The sequence below is a fragment of the Equus quagga genome, chromosome 18 (assembly GCF_021613505.1).
Source record: "Equus quagga isolate Etosha38 chromosome 18, UCLA_HA_Equagga_1.0, whole genome shotgun sequence".
Lineage (NCBI taxonomy): Eukaryota > Metazoa > Chordata > Mammalia > Perissodactyla > Equidae > Equus > Equus quagga.
This window is the reverse complement of record NC_060284.1, coordinates 47512421-47531667: the sequence shown is the minus strand read 5'-3', so window position 1 is coordinate 47531667 and position 19247 is coordinate 47512421. Positions and strand designations below refer to the sequence as shown.

Genomic DNA, 19247 nt, shown 5'->3' with positions numbered 1-19247 from the left:
ACGTGGCTCTAGAGTATCTGGCCTACTGGACAAGCTCTCAGATTCCTGCCTTGTAAAAGGTGACATCTCAAATGCAGCTCTGTGCCTTCTGTCTCTCCCCTGTTCTAGAACACACAAAATTTCCCACGTATGTTTTAGGCTTTGGTCCACGATGCCCCCACCACACCCCAACATTGTACTTTGTATCCGTGCATTGTGGAGGAGGAGGAGGATGTTCTCACAGCACAGAAAAAACTCTCTGCAAGACACAGCTTCACAAATCATCACTCCTGGTTCTGAGCCCGTTTTATGCCCTTCTTCTGATCGAAGTGACTAAGAATTATGGAACTGCTTGTCAAGGATTCCCTTCTCAAACTCTGCATAGTGATGTGCTATCTCACTTTGATACGCACCATTTATTCTATCTCGAAATCTCAGTTGAAACTTTAAATTTAACATCCTAATACACAAAAATAAAAAGACAGGGTCCCTGTTCTTGAGAAATTGAGAGGAAACTAAAGGAGACAGAAATGTGTAAACAGATTGTTTCAATACAATGTGACAAGCATCATGATAGAGAAATGTGCAGGGGACAATGAGGACACAGAGATAGCTTCTGATCCATGGTGCCAGTATTTTCCCTCAAAAGACTATCTAGAGGAAGGCCATACATGAAAGAACGAGCGGTCTGTGCGGGTTACAAGTGAGCTGAAAGAAGGTAGTATCTGCTTGGGAACATCATGCTTCAGAACAAATGCTACTGATTTGTTCCCCAGTTACTCAAGCGCCTGGAGGAATGCTTAAATTATAGGTTCCTGTTAATACTGTTTAATTGGTTAAAGTGGATAGGAAAAGCTTCCTTTTTTAAGGGTTTGAAAGGAAGCCCAGAAATCTTGGCAGCCAAATGTAAGAATAGTAATCCTCTCTGAATCTGCCTTAAGATTGTAGAAGCAGGGCCGAAGTCCTGGGCTGGACTCCTCAGACGGGTCTCATACTGCGCTCTTGGCTCCACGGCCCCAGGGGATGTATGGAAGACATCTGGACAAACACGGCCCCAGACATGACCGCTCTACCCACCTTCTCATTCCCTGCACTCTATCCCCATCCAACTCTTTTTTTTCCTTTGCAGTAAATAGTTGATTGCACTTTCCCAGCCCCCAATTCCAGCATCAAATATGGCATTATAAAATCGTAAGGAAAATAATGAAAAAGTCTGGGAATGTGCTTGCTCCTCTAATGCTGCTAAGGCAGGGAGGAAGGGAGCTGTGTCCAGTGAGGGCCTCTACCGAAGCTTATGCTGCTGAGCCCAGAACCCTAGATGTCCCAACAGGCTGTCCAAGGAGGTGCAGTCCACTCCAGGTGCCGAGGGAACGCTGCCACGGCTCTGTGCCTCGTGCCAAGCGGACCGCTGTTATTTCACCTGCTCTTCCTCCGAGACATCAAAACATCCCCAACTCAAATAGTTACAAATCCGAACGACGCCTTTCAGACCTCTCACACACTGGGAGTAACACACGTGACCATTGTCAAACCACGTTTCCCGTTTTTGGAAAGATCGTTCCCATAACCAGAGACCGTTTCAGAGTGATGAAGCAGCCTTGCCTGCGGGAAATGCCACTTTGGCACTGACCAGGGCATTCCCAACCCAGTTAGATTCTGACCCTGGTGGCAGCGCTCAGAAACCTCGTCCGGGAGAACGTGCTTGCTTTCACTGGGTAGTAGGAAAGTTGCCCGGATGGAAAAGGACTAACATCCCCGATCATTCCTGCCCCTTTTCTTCTGGGCCTCCTGTCTGTGCTGCTACAACCTCATGGTCCTTCCTGGGTTTCTCAGCTCCGGTGGCCACCAGAACTGTTATATTAGACTAAGATGTGAAAAATTGTTTCTGTCCTTGGTTTAGGTAAGATATCCCTAGAAAGGAGGAAGAAACTTAGAAACATTGTAAATATGAAACTAACAGAGCCAGTTTTTTATCCTAACTTTCTAAATCTAAATTGAGATTTGACGTGGCTGGTGCAGATTTAAGGGCGCCGGCCTCGGCTCCTTTTCTCATCTCCGTCTGGGTTAGTGAGAGGCAAAGCTAATCAGTTTCTAGACCAAGAGGACACTGGGCAGGCATTGCCCCCAGGCCTAGTAGGGTTCTCAGTCCCTAACAGATTCCACCTCTGAGGGTCTCTGGAGGAGACCTTTTCCTCCCCTACCTTCAACACACTTCGTATCCCCAGTCACCCTGGCTCTTGACGTGAGCCTTAGCATCTTGGTGGTGGAAAAAGAACTAAGATTTTTAGTGCACTTGCTACATGCCAACCACTATCCTACAGACATTACATCCGTCATGCAGAAAGGCACCAAGTGAGGGAAGGTAGATCCCTTCCAGGCCCTCAGATTTTTCCCCTTGAGCTCAAAAATAAAACCCAAGCATTAAAAAGATGGTAATGGTGACCACTAGTGCCCCCGCCAACTAGCATGTAATCCAACACGTAAAGAATACTAAATCATATAACAAAAAATATGTGCACAAGTTAAAAATAAAAACACTACCTTCTAGTTTTACTGATTAATTTCCCGATAAATTTCTAGACAAGTTCATTGAACTTTAATTTTGATCTTTGGAGAGTGGTGAGCGTGTTGGTCAAGGGTGAGAGGGACAGGGTGCCATTCCTGCTTTGCTAATGCCACAAGGACAAGCTTAGCCAGCCTAGTGAAGAGCCCAGTGCTGCCTGCGCTTCAAGTTATCCTTTGGTGGCCTGATAAAGCTTTCTTTGGTCTATCTCTTAAAGTTCCTAGTACCCTGGACTCCAGGATGGAGAGCCTTGTCCATGGTTTGTTTCTCCAAGTTGTTCAGTATGCCTGAAACAAATTCTCTGGGTGACCATTAAGGCTAATTCTACCCGCTGGTGAAGGGATAAATCTTACTTTTAAGTTTTTATAGCATCACCTAGTAGTCTCTCTATTGGGCGTGAAACCTTAATGGTGGGCGCCATATTCTGTCCATATCATATCAGTGTCCATAATACTTGCTGGATATTACAGATATACTTCATAGCTCACATTTCCTTTTCTCTTAGCACTTTGAAGACAGAATTCCATCATTTTTCTGGCTTCCTATGTTACTTTGGAGAGTAAGTTGTTAATCTAATTGTCATTCCTTTCTAGGTAATCTGTCTTCTCTCTCTTACTGCTTTTAAGAACTTTTTGGTGTTTGTTCTTCAGTTTCATTGTGAAGTGTTTTGTAGTTTCCTTTTTATTTACCCTACTTGAGATTCATGGAGCTTCCTGAATCTGAAGATTGAGATCTTTAATAAATACTAAAAAATACTCAGTCCTTTTCTTTTCGAATATTGCCTCTCTCTCATTCTCTATTCTTTCTTTGTGGACCTCTGATTAGAATATATTAAAATTTCTCATTTTGGTCTTCATGTATCTTACCCTGTCTTTTATATTTTTAGTCTCTGTTTCTCTGGACTCCATCATGTGTAATTCTTCAGCTCTTCGGCTTAACTAATTCTCTCTTCCAGTTGTATCCACTCCACTACTTAATGTGTGCAGTGAGTTTTAAGTTTCAATCATTTATTTTTCATTTCTAGATGTTCTGCTTGGTTCTTTTTCAAATCTTAATTTGGTCAGTGTTTTTAGTTTTTTGTTCCCTACTCAGGCTTACAATTCTCTCATTCACTTATTTTAAGATATTAAAAAGGCTTCTTTTATATTCTATATCTAGTGGTTTCAGTATCTGCTATCTTTTCATTCCAAATCTGCTGCTTGTTTCTTCTTTTCCCGGTACCTTTCTGCTTGTGTACGTAGTGATTTTTTATTATGAGCTTATATTTCTGGGAATTTTATCTGCTGAAATTCTTTGAGGCCTGGGTCGAGAGTGAATTTTTTTGGAGAATATTTGCTTTTGCTTCTGTTAAGCATTGGAACTTTACCAACTAGGAATGCTTTAAACTGAATTCTTGGTCTGTGGTTCTTTGAGACTGGAAGCATTGTGAATTCAGGCCTCAAACCTGCATGATGACCAGCTGGTATATACACAATCTCAGGAGAATGTTTCTTTCTTCATCCAGAACCAAGAATAAATGAGGTCTTTGCCTTTCGGGTATGTGTCTTTGTGTGTGTATGTGTGTGTGTGTGTGTGTGTGTGTGTGGTGTGTAAAGGGAGCCCTAACTTAAGTTAGACTCCCCTGCTTGTGTGGCCCCTTAGCTTTGTCTCCGGTATTCTGCACGGCTCTTAAGGCAGAAGCTCCTGGTTCCCAGAATGCATAGATAGCCACTGTGTTCACCACTCTCTTACCTGTCTGGATTCATGTGCTTGCTTCATTTTTAGCCTCTGCAAATCTCCCTTATTTTTCTTGCCAGCAAAACCAAGTGTTCAAAAATGTGTGTGTAGTTTTGTTTAGTTTTATTCAGCATTTTAAGTGTCTTTAGCGAGGTGTTTATTTTTTTAGGATATTTAGTATGCATTATTGCTGGAAACTTAAATTTCATTCCCCACAAAGTTCTTTTTCCTTTTAGAGGGATGCCTCTATTTTGTAAATCATTTCTGGAGAGAAATGACTGAAAGGAGCCAAGTTTAACAAGTAATCAAGCACAGCTGCTATCAATCAATTCCTTCTCCGGGTCCTCTTGACCCCAGCCAGCCAGGTCTTCTCCTATTTCCAACCTTCCAAGGCGTTTTGTTATAATTCATAGCATCAGCAAGATTTCACATACCACAGTTTTTAAAAGATTATTTTCCTTTAGACACGCAGATTTAAAAGAAGTTAAGAATGTGTTAGTTTCCCTTAGCAACAGAGTATGGATATATAATTTATTCATTACTTCAACAAGTTTTAAATACTACATGCTAGGCTATCTGAGGGGAGCATGTGCTAAAGTGGAACATTTATTCAACAAACATTTATTAAGTTCCTACCATGTTCCAAAGACTGGAAAAATGGCATGAACAAAGCATAGAGGCAAGACACAACCTGGCATATTTAGGGGCCCAAAGAAGTTTAGAATAGTTGGAGCATGAAAGTAGGGGCCAGAATGGGGCCAGAAATGGGATAAAGTGTCCACAAATTTATGTAGACTCTTCTTGAGCTTATATTTGTGTTCAAACTTTTTAAACTTTCAGAGTTTGCAGGTATTCTTTGCTTTTTATATTCAAATCAATATATTTAGATTGAAATCTTAAGCTTTTACTAAAATATGGTATCTGAATATGTAGAAATCTTAATCAGAACATAAAACAGGGGCCAGCCCAGTGGCATAGTGGTTAAGTTCACACACTCTGCTTTGGCAGCCCAGGATTCACGGGTTCAGATCCCGGGCACAGACCTACACAACCACTCATCAAGCCATGCTGTGGCGGTGTCCCACATATTAAAACATAGAGGAAGATTGGCACAGGTGTTAGCTCAGGGACAATCTTTCTCACCAATAAATAAATAATTTTAAAAAGAAGAAGAAGATAAAACAGAAATCTTGTGTTTCATAGTAGCCCTGTAACCAATCCCTGGGTTAGTGCTAGGCCCCGGGCCACAGTGGGTTAAGGTGACCCACAAGGGTCCAGGACAGGAGAAAGGACCGGACAGGACAGTAGGACCTTCTTGCATACAGTATCAGGCTGGGAGTCCCTACCAGGGGGAGCGCAGGAACCATACGCCTACAGGAGAAAGTTGAGACCAGAGCCCCAGAAGTCAGGATGGACCAAGCAGACAGTCAGAAATCACAAGAAGACCCTGGGTTCTAGCCTAGCTCCAGGGCAGAGGCAGGGTGCAGAGTCCAGGCTGGAAGGCCAAGGGAACATCCTTTGTGTCTGTTACAGAAGGACAGGTCCACAGAGGAGTTCAACTCAAGGACAACTGTGGATCCCAGGACAGGAAGTATCTCCCCTGCCTTGGGTTTCAGAAGGTCTTTGGTGTGGGCAGCCATGGCTTGTCATGGCGCACAGGACAGCCCCAGGGTCTGTGTGGATGACAAGTACAGCTCAGGCAGGCCAGGCCCTCGAGGGATGGGACTGACAATGTGATTTCCACACCTCTGTTCTCACAAGCTACACGGCCACACCTGCAGAACTGTGCCCACGTCTAAAAGACGAGAATGTGGGTCCTAGCAGGTGATTTGCGGTGGAACCCGGGTAGGACTTTTGGAAGCCTAAACAATATATCCCTACTGATTTCCGGGATACAGTGGTCTGTTTTTCGCTGGAGAGATTTTTGGATGTTACTGAAATAGAGTAAATGACAGGAACCTTGTAGGGCACAAATATGACCTTGTAGCCCATTGCAGAATAGAGAGGCATCAGACCGCCTAAGACAGGTATATGTGCCTGGGTAGAAAAAAGCTCTGAGGGTGATCGATGTACTTGTTTCCAGCCTTGTTAGTGAACAAACGGTGCACTGATCCCAGGGCGAGGCTTTCTAAGAGGAGACAGCTCAAGTATCTCTCTGAATCTCTTCAGTGACAGCACAGGTTTCCTGAAGGCAGGAGAAGGAATGAAAAGCCAAGAGTCACTGTGGCTTTAGGGTGTTGCAAAGGTGATCTAGATTATAGATCATTCACAGTGTGTCAGGCCATTCATCTGCCTGAGGCCTGGATCACCGTGACTGACGGAAACACACTCTCCCCAGAGGGAGCCTGCCCTGTCCTTCCCAGTCTCCCCCGTCAGACCTTCTCAGTCCCAGCTCCTGCCTCCCAGCTTCCGTGCAAAACCCCAGTGCCTGGCCCTCCTCCTCTCTCATGGGTTCTGAAGTTCACCTTCCTGCCCCACTCCCTTAAATCCATTAAGGAAAGAAAGGAGCATGCTCTGGGCTGGGTCTTCAGCAAAGATGTCAGAGGCCAGTCAGAGCTGAGTGGGCTTTGAATGGGTCCTGCTTTGGGTACCCAGAGAAGAGGTGGAAGAATGTTCTAGGCAGAGGGCAAGAGGGGGCAGTGCACAGATCAGTCTGATGAGAATACAGGGCTCCAGAAGGGGAGAAGGGTTAGAGAGATAGCGTGGGGCATTTTAGGACGGTCTTAAATTCTAGGCTCAGTTTGAACTTTAACCCACAAGCAATGAGAAGTCATTTAAACTTGGGGGTACCGAGAACGGGTAAAAATAAGAATAAACATTTGTAGTTTAAAAATAATAGCTAGTATTTATGCTTTACAAAGCATGGTTTGTTTCTTTGGACCCTTGCAACGATCCTGTGCAGACAGTAGTGTTTAATCTGGACACAGGTGTAGGATGAGTTACAGCATTGCTCAATGACATGAGTCCCCTGCTCCCATCAGGGCTTCAGCAGGAAAGAACGCCAGGTTCTCCGTGGAGCTGATAAGTGGAGAGGGACAGCAGCGCCTTCTCTGTTTTGCCCACTCCAGAAATGACCAGGCGGTCACTGAGCAGTGCTCCTGCCTCATCTATGGCTGGGCCAGAGGAGGGTGAGGAGGAGGGTCGAAGAGAAGGGATGAGGAGAGAAGGGTGACGTGGGACAGGTGTGGAGGGGCTGTGCATGAGAGAAGAGCAGCCCAAACAGCGAGAGCCAGTCATGAGTGGGAAGTGCTTGTTGGCAGCCAACCCTCACTCCAGGTGCTGTGAGCGCCCCTGGAAGTCTCCCCTCCACTCCAGTCAGGCTGTTTCAGTTCAGACCACACAGACTGCTTAGGATAGCCGGCTTTCTCAACAGTACACTTTGTGGGAGGTTCATAAAAGGTTTGAAGTGTGTTTGTTATTAAACACAATGGGATCAGTTATACTGCTGAGGGAATCTTCTGGAAATGTTTTCGCTCCGCAGTGAGAATAAGGAGGAACAAGAAATACAGGTATGATTGAGCAAAGGATTAGTGATCAACCTTGTATTGACTTTTGTCTCGCTCTGCTTGTGCCGCTGGGAAACAGCCAGCGCAAGGCTAATGACATGCTAATGTGTGCTTCCCGGGATCGGAGGGCCAGGTATAAACAGAGCGGGCTTAAGAATAAAAGAGAATGGCTTTGCTGCAAACTCAGATATTGTTTAGGGAAAGGGACCTATTTATTAACATTTTACATTTTCCACCTGATCCTCCCCCTTCCAGAGTCTCAGACAAAAGATACTTCCCGAGAGAGATGGACTTCAACTGGTGTAAAACCGGACACGTTGTCCTTCCGTACGTTACCACTGTGCAAAACACGAGCCTGGAAACTGACGTGGACTCTGGGATTGACAACTTTGGATCGATATAAAATGCAGTGTAATAATTAAGGCCATGGACGAGGGACTCTCAGACTGAGTCTAATCCTGCCCTAATTTCCCAAGGGTGAGCCCTTGGATGAGCTACTTAATTCTAGGCCTCAGTTTCCCTATCGGAAAACAAAGATAATATTACCTACCTGATAGGGTTGTTGTGGGGATTAAATCAGGGCATGCACTCAATAAATATCAGCCATCATTGTTTTATTAGTAGCAAAGGTTTTGGGAGGCATACACAGAATATATAACTGTGGCCATGGCAAGGCCAGAGCAAATTCCCAGGAATATCAGATTACAGAATCATATAACTTACTATGTTTGAAAGAGACTTTCAAAATTGTTCCAACCCTTATCTGTTCCCAGAAACTCAGCCCTCCCCACTTCTCTCTGTAAGCGGTTACTCAGCCCCTGCCGGTACACCCACGGCCCGGGATGGGAAACACTGCAGTCTCAGGCTGGTACCAGAGGGCCGTGTTGGAAAGTCTCCCTGTTTGCTGAACCTAATCTAACCGCCTAGAACTTTCACCTACTGGCTTTGTTTCTTCCAGAGTGATGAAGAATATGGTACCTTTCACATTTTGAAATGATCATCATTGCATTTAGACTTCTCTAAACTACCCCAGTTTCTTTAACTATCCTTCTCTGTCTTCTAATCGCATCACCACCCTGGTCCCACTTCTCCTGGATCAATAGTTCTCAACTGGGGTGACATGTCTGGAGACATTTTAAGTTGTCAAAGGAGGGGTGCTACTGAATCTAGAAGGTGGAGGTCAGAGATGCTGCTGAACTTCCTACAATGCACATGACAGCCCCCAGCAACAAAGAATTATCTGGCCCAAATAGTCAATAGTGCTGAACGTGAGAAGCCCCGTCCTCAATATACACCTTAATCAGTGTTCTTAAAGTACGTATGGGCCAAAAATGTGCATAGAGTAGCATAGCTAACATTGCCATTGTACTGTCAGTACTTTTGCATTAAATTAGCCTAAGACTCTGGCAATTTGTCATCTAGCGGTCAGTTAAAGCCCCCTTTCCCATGTTGCTGCTAACCTGGGGTGGCACCTATGAGCCTGCATCCTCGCCTAGAAACCACTAGTCAGTGGTGGCTCTCTCCTGCTGAGCCCAGAGGCAGCCTTGCAATCTTTTCTAACACAATATCCTAGGCCACTGCTATTGAAAATTCCCACTGAAAACTATCAATCATTCAAAAGAAGTTGGCATGCAAGGTGAAATCTATTTGTTGGTCATGTCTCCCTTGTTTTGTGGCACTGGGGCCCAGGTATGATGTAATCCTGGGGTGTCTGCTTTGGGGGACCCCCACAACACTGTGTCCTGATTCTTAGTGGCAGCTGGAAAGAACAGAGGATGCCACAACCTGATGCTCTAAAGCACACGAGTGTCTTATATGCAATTTCTGAAAATCCCTTTCCCCAATGTGAAACCGTGCAGTCCACTGTCGTTAAAGCAATGAGGACAGAGCAGGGCTGCCAGAAAGGATGTCCTCTCTTCCATACACTCCTCAAGCCCCATGGAACAGCTCCTTCTCTTTGCCAATGTCTTCCTGGCCCTCCACTTACCACTCTTTTTTTTTTTTTTTTAATTTTTTTTAAAGATTTTGTTTTTCCTTTTTCTCCCCAAAGGCCCCTGGTGTATAGTTATGTATTTTTAGTTCTGAGTCCTTCTAGTTGTGGCATGTGGGATGCCGCCTCAGCATGGCTTGGAGAGCGTGCCATGTCTGCTCCCAGGATTCGAACCGCGAAACCCTGGGCCGCCGAAGCAGAGCGTGCGAACTTAATCACTCGGCCACGGGGCTGGCCCCCACTTACCACTCTTGACGCTCATGCTGTCAGTCCTCTGGATCAAAGCTGGCCTTGATTTTACTGATAAAAGAGATAAAGGAGAGGAATGAAGAGATGGGGAAACACATACCATACCCTGGATTCTTCAGGAAAAAAACCGAACTTGAGTAGACAATAATCTAAGCTTCTCAGAAACCCAAACCTGTACTAATTCAATATCTAGAAAGTGCTTACATAATTTTACCATGGGGCCCAATGCTCTGTTCTACTTAGTGTTTAAAAATTTCTTTTCTCCTTTTATAGAAAAAAAAAAAAGAGAAAATTTTGGGATAGGCTGAAATAAATGTTTTCAATTTCAGCATTCCTTCCTAAACCTAGTCACTTGGTTAGTTTATGAACAAAGCAATATGTTTGATTTATTCAAATATTTACTTGATTTACTCAAATATTCTACTTTTAATTTAAGGGTAGAATTTATTCAGATGAATCACACGTTTGCTAACTTAATCTAGTTTTCAGAGTTTTAATTATTTATCAGTTACACAGTGGAGATAAGCTGATGATCTATAAAGAATGTGGTATCTCTCTGTTCAGTCAGTATCTGAGAGGGAGGCAGAAACTGGAGAACATAGAAACCATTAATGTTCGGATCCAGCAAAGAGCCCTTTACGTCTTCCAGAATGAGTGCTCTGTCTCGTGTAGCAGATTCAGAATGTCTTCAGAAATGGAGTTGGAGGAGATACGCAGGGTGGGGATAAGTGGGGCCTTCCGAACTTGTGGCCTTCTGCCCGACAGGACTTTCTCTAGAAGTATGGCTCTTAGGAACACAGACTCTAGTTGGACTCCCCGGGTTTGAGACCCGGCCTCCCACTTTCCAGCTGTGAGATCTTCTTCAGTTACTTACGGGAGGCCTTAGTTTCCCCACATGTAAAAAGGTCGTGATAGGAGTACTTACACATAGAATTGTTGTAAGGAATGAAGGCGACACTGCACGGGTAGCGTTGGCGCACAGAACAGGCCAATCAGCGTTAACTCTTGTTTTCTCACCTCATGGACCTCTGCTACAGTGCAGGTTTGTCCCTAAGACAGACTTGCACCACCCTAGTTTATTTCCTGGTAATTCAGTAATACAGTCTGTCTGCTGCCATATGTGTTTCTATAGTGCCGATTAGGTCATACATGGTTGGAAAATAGGGGGAGGATGACAGTGGAACATGGCAGTTGCGTTGGTTCGCATGCGTTTTTCCAGGGCGAGGGGAGCTGAAGTAGAGAAGGAGAATGACAACTTCAGTGGAAAGGCTCTGTGGCTTTTGGTGCTTTTTTTCTTTAAATTTAAATGAACACTTGCACTTGGGGCTCCCTCCGCAGAGAGGCGAGGGCCTCTCTCTGATGCCACAGCCCTGCCCATCCCAGTCTGCCCTTCCCCCTGTAGCCACCTTCACAGCTAACTCACTGGCTGACAGCACCCTGGGTCAGAGTTTCCACTCAACTGTTTCTGTGCAAATTCAATAGCCCCTGAACCAGCTTCAGGTCCTACAGAGCCAGCCGCCTGCTTTGGCTGTCCAAGTCATCTCCTGAGGTACCACTATTGTTTCTGTTAGTGGACAGATTACAAGGTCACACAGGTTTGAGTGATCTGCCCTTAACCCTATTTTTTCCCCATAAGCTCTGTTCCCCTTACAATGGGAGGTTTTTCAGGAATACACACACCATGTCTTAGCAGACATGCCTAATTTCTTCCAAGTGCTGCAGAAGGCAGCAGCAGCTGAAGCAGAGACGTGGGCAGGAACGGGACAGGGCCGGCGTCGGGTAGTATAGAGTGTTGGGCAGAGTCCCAGGCTGTAGGCTGATCCCGGCCCGGCAGGCTCTGAGCTCTGCAGCCCCTGAAACACCCTCTCCCAGCCCAGAGCACTGAAGTGTGAGGCTTGGGTTCTGATTCCATCCAGTGCAGCACAAATGACCACGGTTCTTTGTCCTTCTGCCTTGGAGAGGGAGTGTGTAGCAGCCCGAATTAGCCAAGTATATTTCTGAATAAAGCTTTTCTCTTTACTTACTCTGAAATATGTTCATGCACAGGCACTTCAATTCTCCCTATTTCTCTCAGATTTAAATACCTCCTGCATCCCTAGAATTCCTGTGAGAACTCATTCTTCTCTCTACTGAAGCCCTGACCACAGCTACCTTGTGTTATTACAGTGGGGTGTGTGTGCACGTGTGCACGTATGCCCATAAGTCCATGCATGTTGTTTGTGTATGCGCAAGCATGTGTATGTTTTCCCTCAGTTACACTCTAAGCTCTTTTTCTTTTTAAGATTTTATTTTTCCTTTTCCTCCCAAAGGCCCCTCCCAAAATACAGGGTTGTGTATTTTTAGTTGTGAGTGCTTCTAGTTGTGGCACATGGGACGCCGCCTCAGCATGGCTTGACGAGCGGTACCATGTCCATGCCCAGGATTAGAACCAAAGAAATCCTGGGCTGCTGAAGCAGAGCGTGCGAACTAAACCATTCGGCCATGGGGCCGGCCCCAATGTTGTTTTGTTTTGTTTTGTTTTTGAGGAAGATTAGCCCTGAGCTAACATCTGCTGCCAATCCTCCTCTTTTTGCTGAGGAAGACTGGCCCTGAGCTAACATCCATGCCCATCTTCCTCTACTTTACATGTGGGACGCCCACCACAGCATGGTTTGCCAAGCAGTGTCCGCACCCGGCATCTGAACCAGCAAACCAGGGCCGCCAAAGCGAACTTAACCGCAGTGCCACCGGGCCGGCCCCTACAGTCTAAGTTCTTTGAGGTCAGGCACCCTGTTACTTCATCTCTGTATTTCCTCCATATTGCCCAGCACGATGCCTTTCACATTGGAAGTACTTAATAAATGTTCACAAAATGAACCAATCCTGCAAAAGCATTGACTTTCACGTGGGCCCTTCTACAAGGAGGGTCTAACGAATATGCACTGTGAGCTCCACTGCAGGGGGGGGCAGACATAGCTCTGCATTAAAAATTTCCTGCGGCACAGTTATGGGAAATTATTCTGGGGAAGTAAAAACCAAAAAGCAATGTAAGAACAACTTATGTGAAATATTTTATTCATCTTTTTAAAAATTTAATAAGCAGCGACAGGAATGATTTAATCTGGCTGCTCTGATAGTGCCTGCCTCTCGTTCCACGCTCTGGAGTTGAGCTGCCTCCCAGGGCAATACCAGTTCAGAACAAGCCTCAAGGTGATTCCTGCTTAGATAGGAGCTTGCTGACAAATGGCAGGGCTCTGCTTCCTCGGTGAGGGAAACACGGAGGCCTGGGTGTGAGGGAGATGGGCTCAGCCGCTTTGGCTGAAACACACAACCCCACTGTCCCCCTTCTGTTGGTATGCATCCATGTAACTGTTCAGTGTCTTTGCTGTCCAGCCCCCTCCTTAGAGAGGGTAGCGGACAGCATATGTGAAGGCCGGTGGCAGTGGCCATCTACGATGTTCAGTGTGGTTGGAGGGCAGCATTCCAGTTGAGAGAGGCAGGGCTGGAGAGAGAGGGCAAGACTCCCGTTGAAAGGCCACGTGGGCTACATCAAAGGTTACGTTTTTGTCATGAGAGAAATGGAAAGGCACTTGAAGTTTTAAGCAGAGGATTGTTATGATTAGTTTTGTAATCATTCTTACAGTCAATCTTCAATAGCTCAGTAGCTGAACCAAGGGGTAGTCCCCACAACAATTTCCACCACTGCCACTAAGTTAGAAGAATGTGCTTGTTATACAACCACAGCAGAAAAACAAGGAGAATAGCTACTACTTATGGAAGCTTCCTAGGTGCCAGGCATTCTCCTAAGTGATTTTTTAGGTGTTAACTCAATCTTCACAAGAAGGGATGGGAACTTGAGGTCACACAATTAGTAAGTGGCGGTGCTGGGACTTGAACCTATGCAGTCTGGGTTGAGAGCCACACATGTGACCACAGCATTATACTGCCTCCGTGATCACCCTAGGCCCCACTTCCCACTAGGCTGTCTCCCCTAAGCCGCCCCTACGTAGAAATTCTGAAGTCACCACTGATTCTGGTGGTGTGAAGAACGGGTTGCAGAGGTCCCGACTGGAAGCAGGGATAACAGTTAGGAGAGGGTTGCAGTAATGCTGGTGAGACATGGTGGTGACCAGGAGAAGTGGTGACAGAAATGGAAGGATATGAGAGAAATTAAGGCGATAACAGGACTTAATAATTCAAACCAATGGGGAAATGCACACTGAACACTGAGTACCAAGCCTGGTACATGCTATTTTTGATGTATCAAAATGCTATGATATTTTTATAATTAGTTGGATTATTCTCCAGGTTTAAGTCCTGGCTTTTAATAATAAACTTACAGCAAATAGCCACAAGTTAACTTTTTTATAGTAAAAAAATAATATATAAATAGCCCTTTATGCAACATTCATTGTCAAATTTGATCTTGAAACAACTCTTTTGTGTTAGTTTGCTAGGGCTGCTGTAGCAAAGTACCACTACCTGGGTGACTTCATAACAGAAATGTATTGTCTCAGTTCTGGAGATCAGCAGTCCAGGTGTTGGCAGGGTTGGCTCCTTCTGAGGCTGTGAGGGAGAATCTCTTCCATGCTCTCCCGTAGCTTCTGGTGGGTGGGCAGTCTTCGGTGTTGATTGGCTTATAGATCTCTGCTTTCATCTTTACATGGTGTTTTCTCTGTGCATGTGTAAATCTGTGTCCAAATTTCCCCCTTTTACAAGGACATCAGTCATACTGGAGTAGGGACCCACCCTACTCCAGTATGACCTCATCTTAACTAATTACATCTGCAAGAACCCTATTTCCAAATAGAGTCACATTCTGAGGTAGTGGGGTTAGGGGTTAGGACTTCCACATATGAATTTTGAACAGGTACACTTCAACCCACAGCATCTTTATAGCAGGTAAAGTAGGAATTACTCTTATTCCCATTTTAAGGATAAAGAAACTGAGTCTCAGAGGGATAAGTTATTTACCCAAGGTAAGTGAGTCCCTGGGTCACCAATGCAAGTCTGCTCTCTGGCTCAGTAGCCGAGGAGAGGCAGCCAGTGCCTCTTGCTAAGGGTTTGTCTAGGGGCCAGCCCGGCGGCGCAGCGGTTAAGTTCGCACGTTCTGCTTCTCAGCGGCCCCGGGTTCGCCGGTTCGGATCCCTGGTGCGGACATGGCACCGCTTGGCACACCATGCTGTGGTAGGCGTCCCACGTATAAAGTAGAGGAAGATGGGCACGGATGTTAGCTCAGGGCCAGGCTTCCTCAGCAAAAAGAGGAGGACTGGCAGTAGTTAGCTCAGGGCAAATCTTCCCAGAAAAAAGAAAAAAAAGAGTCTGTCTAGCTGTTCTCACACACTCGGACCAGTAAGAACTGAGGCCGCACTGAGGTGTGTGAAGAGAGGGGAAGTGGTCAAGTGAGATCTCCTCTTGTAATTGCAGATGCCCTGTTAGTAAAAGGTTCATGTTGCTTATTCAATCGCAGCCCCCATGGCTGCGCCTCCCAAGGGCTTGACCTCCAGGAAAAGTGTTTACTCAAACTGTTTCTTGTAAGTCTGTTGTTTCTCTCTGGTGGGCCCACCCCTGAGCCCAGGGGAGCTAGGTACAATGAGCCTATTCAGGGCAGAAAGTAAAATGTCTCATGCTTCCCTTTTCTCTCTGTAGCGTCATTCTTTGCCTCCCTGAGCCTTTCTTTTGTCCTGCCTGTTGAGTAGAATCAGTGTGGGTGTGGGGAGTGTGTGAACTGCCAGCAATGAGAGAGTGTGGCCGGGGCCACCTGCCTGATGACTGAGGCACAGGGCAGGCAGCAATGGGCAAGCTTCCCAGGAACCGTTTTGCCAACACACCAGCTCTGACCTGGGCCTTCTGTTCTGCCTGCGTCACTCTCACAAACTAAGCTGGTGTCCCCTCATGGGTTCCGCTGGGCAGAGAGAAGGGACACGCCCCATTTAGGAGGCTCCAGCCTTGGGAGGCAGTGTAGGAAGTAGTCAAGTGCAGATTCCGGAGACAGATTCTAACGCCAGGTCTGCCACTTACCAACCATGTGAATGTAGGGAAGGTACTTAATCTCCCTGGGTAATTTCCTCATGTGTAAAATGGAGATGATAGATCTGTTAACCTCATAAGGTTATCAAACGGATAAATGGTATAATCCATAAATGGTGCCTGGAACATGTCTGCCCCGTAATTCTAGCGCTCAGTAGACGCAAGCAATACTTCCCTATTTGTTTATTTCCCAAATGTCACTTGTTAATCTGTTCATTGAAAACTAGCAGGATGCATATCAAAAAGTTAACAGTGGTTGTTTCTGGATGATGGAATTACCGGTGATTTTATTGTCCTATTTTGGGTTATTTGTATTTTCTAAACTTCCTGTAACAAATATGTATTAGTTTTTTAATAAGAGAACACAAACTCCTGTTGAGGCTCTGTGGGGTGCGGGGGACAAGGGAGGAGTGGGCACAAAGTGAAGATACAACCATCATCCTCAGTGGAGTTTAAAGTCTGTGGAAGGAGAAAGACAGGTAGATTAGTGATACAAGATGGATGGGCAGTAATGCTCAGGGTGGGCTGCGTATGAAACAGTCCCCCTCAAGCGGCACCTGGCATTACAGAGATGTCATCAGTTTTGCCCCAAAAGTCTTTGTTTATGGTGTTCCCTGATCTGGAAATAGGAAAGTAAAATGATGCATACAGTTGGATAAAAGGCCACTCCTGGGGCTCGTCCCGTGGCATAGTGGTTAAGATCAGTACACTCCACTTTGGCAGCCCAGGTTCATGGGTTCAGATCCCAGGCGCGGACCTACACCACTCGACAGCCATGCTGTGGCGGCAACCTACCTATACAGTGAAGGAAGACTGGCCTAGATATTAGCTCAGGGCTAATCTTCCTCAAGCAAAAAAAGAAGAGGATTGGCAACAGATGTAAACTAAGGGCTAATCTTCCTCAGCAAAAAAAGGCCACTCCTTGGGGATGGAATTGTTGAGATTCCTTTCTAAGGTACCTGTTTCTAGGAAGGGGTTTACGTTGAAGAAAAGTTGAGATGGTTTATGTGGCACCTCCTGCAAATGACAGACATGAACCCAGGTCACAAAGCAGCATGTCAAATGGAATGAAGAAGTAATTTCCTGTTTCTCTATCTCTCCATAGCATTATTAGCATCATCATTGTTCTGGCTGCAGCAATTGCGCTCATCATTGGTTTTGGTATTTCAGGTACGTGATTTCTTGCATTATCGCTATTCATCTACCCCTCACCATTCAGCCCCCAATCACTCAGTGTGGTCGCATGGAAAGAGCACAGGGTTTGGACCCAGAAAACCTCAGAGTAGACCACTGGTTCTTCTACTTATTAACTGTGTTCTCTTCGCATTAAGCACTTAAATCCTCGGGCCTCAATTTTCTCATCTATCAAGTGTGGGGAATAATGTCCACATCACCCGGTAGTCGAGAGAATCAAATGGGATGTTTGTTAGGGTGTTCTCTCTACCAGTCCATGCTGAAGATGTCATTCTTGGATCACAGGTAAAATGCTGCACTGAGCCAGTCCATCAGTGGTTGATCTGGGTAGATGATTCCTTCGCAAAGCAGCTTCAGCTGAGATGCTAAAGAATAGCAAGCCTTTGTACATGGGGGTCTTGGGTAAGAGAACACTGGTGTGACTGCTGTACCATGTAGGAAACAGGTGCCATTGTGGCATGGATGGTCAGTTTCGGGATGCAGCTAATTGATGTCAGTTGCAGGAACAGGCTTCTGTTTCCTCTTCTGTGTAGGCCATGTCTCAGAAGCATCTATTACGGGTGCCACTTTAATTAAGACATTGAGCGAGTTAGGCCAGCAGCTGTTTTCTCTGAGGCAAGTTGTTTGCTCCGTTTCCCTTAAACTGCCTGACTCCGGCCAACACATTTATTTTAACTTAGTCTGTGGCCAAAGCTGTCACTTCATAATTTTAGTTTTTATAGTTCCAGCTGCCTTTTCTCTCTGTCACCCTCCTCCAGCGGGTGTGCTGCCACTAAATAGTGGTCACAAGTCCTAAACAAAGAAAATTCACCGTAGATGTGTTTGCCTAGAAAAGACGTTAGCACTCTTCCTCACTTTCTTTATTATGAAAGATATATATATTTTTTGTTTCAGCCCTTTTTCTACTGGCTTATCTGTCTTTTTCTTTTTGATTTGTAGTAATTATTTATATATTCTGGATGCAATTTGGTAATATGCATTGCAAAATCTCTTGTATTCTATGGCTTGCTTTTTCACTCTCGTAATGATGTCTTTCAATGAATAAAAGTTCTTAATTTTAACAGACTCATTTATCAGACTCATTTATCAATCTTATCCTTTATACCTGGAGCTTTTTGTAAACTGTTTGAGAAGTCTTTGCCTATCCCAAGGTCATGAAGATTTTCTTCTGGGTTATCTTGCGGAAGCTTTATTGTTTTACCTTTCACATTTATATCTATGACCCATCTAGAATTGATTTTGTGCATGGCGCAGGATAGCAGTCAAGATTCACATTTTCCATCTGGCTACCCAGCTGACCCAGCATCATTTATGGAAAACATTGTCCTTCCCTCACTTCTCGCCCATGCCATTTTTGTTATAAATCAAGTATCCAAATGTGTATGGATCTGTTTCTGAACTCACTAGCCTGTTTCATTCTAATACTCTTTTATGATTCATTTTCTCTTTATGTTATTTTCTCTCTTTTCCTATTCCTAATCTTGGGCATTTTATCTCTCTGTCTGTCTCTGGCTCTCTTTCATCTTAAAACAGCTTTATAAGGTGTTACGAGCATTATAGTAGTTTTGAAGGAACTAGGTTTGGTTTTATTTTTACTTTCTCTGATTGTTTTCTTACTTGGTTAATTTTGACTTTTATCTTAATTCACGACCCTCTTTATGCTTTGTTTTGCTGTCTTTTAATTCTTTTTCTAGTATCTTAAAACAAGCACCACAAAAGAGTATGTCCAGAAAGCCAATAAATAGCTTTTAGGAGATACTGCCATTCAGTTTCCCAAAGTGATTTACCAATTTCCTCTTCACCAGAAGGGTGTGAGAGATCCAGTGCTCCACCTCCTCACCAACACCAGATGTTGTGGAATCTTCTTGTGATTTTAATTTCTATTTCCTGGTGCCTGAGGAAACTGAGTACATTTTCATATGAGAAAGATAACGTTGAGCTGCACAGCCAGACACAAGACAATAGATTCTGTATAATTTCATGTACATAGTCCAAAAACAGGCAAACAAATCTCTGCTGTTAGAAGGCAGAGTATTGATTA

The 19247-nt window shown here is 44.9% G+C and overlaps 1 protein-coding gene across 5 annotated transcripts in view; it reads left to right on the top strand.

The window, feature by feature from the left end:
- The window catches only part of VTCN1 (V-set domain containing T cell activation inhibitor 1), a 55832-nt gene that overhangs the window by 16736 nt on the left and 19849 nt on the right, over positions 1 to 19247 (top strand). For all 5 annotated transcript variants that reach the window (XM_046645407.1, XM_046645406.1, XM_046645405.1 and 2 more), the window contains one exon: positions 17118 to 17182. In XM_046645407.1, the coding sequence (XP_046501363.1) occupies positions 17118 to 17182 (65 nt within the window). The remainder of the gene's footprint in view (positions 1 to 17117; positions 17183 to 19247) is intronic.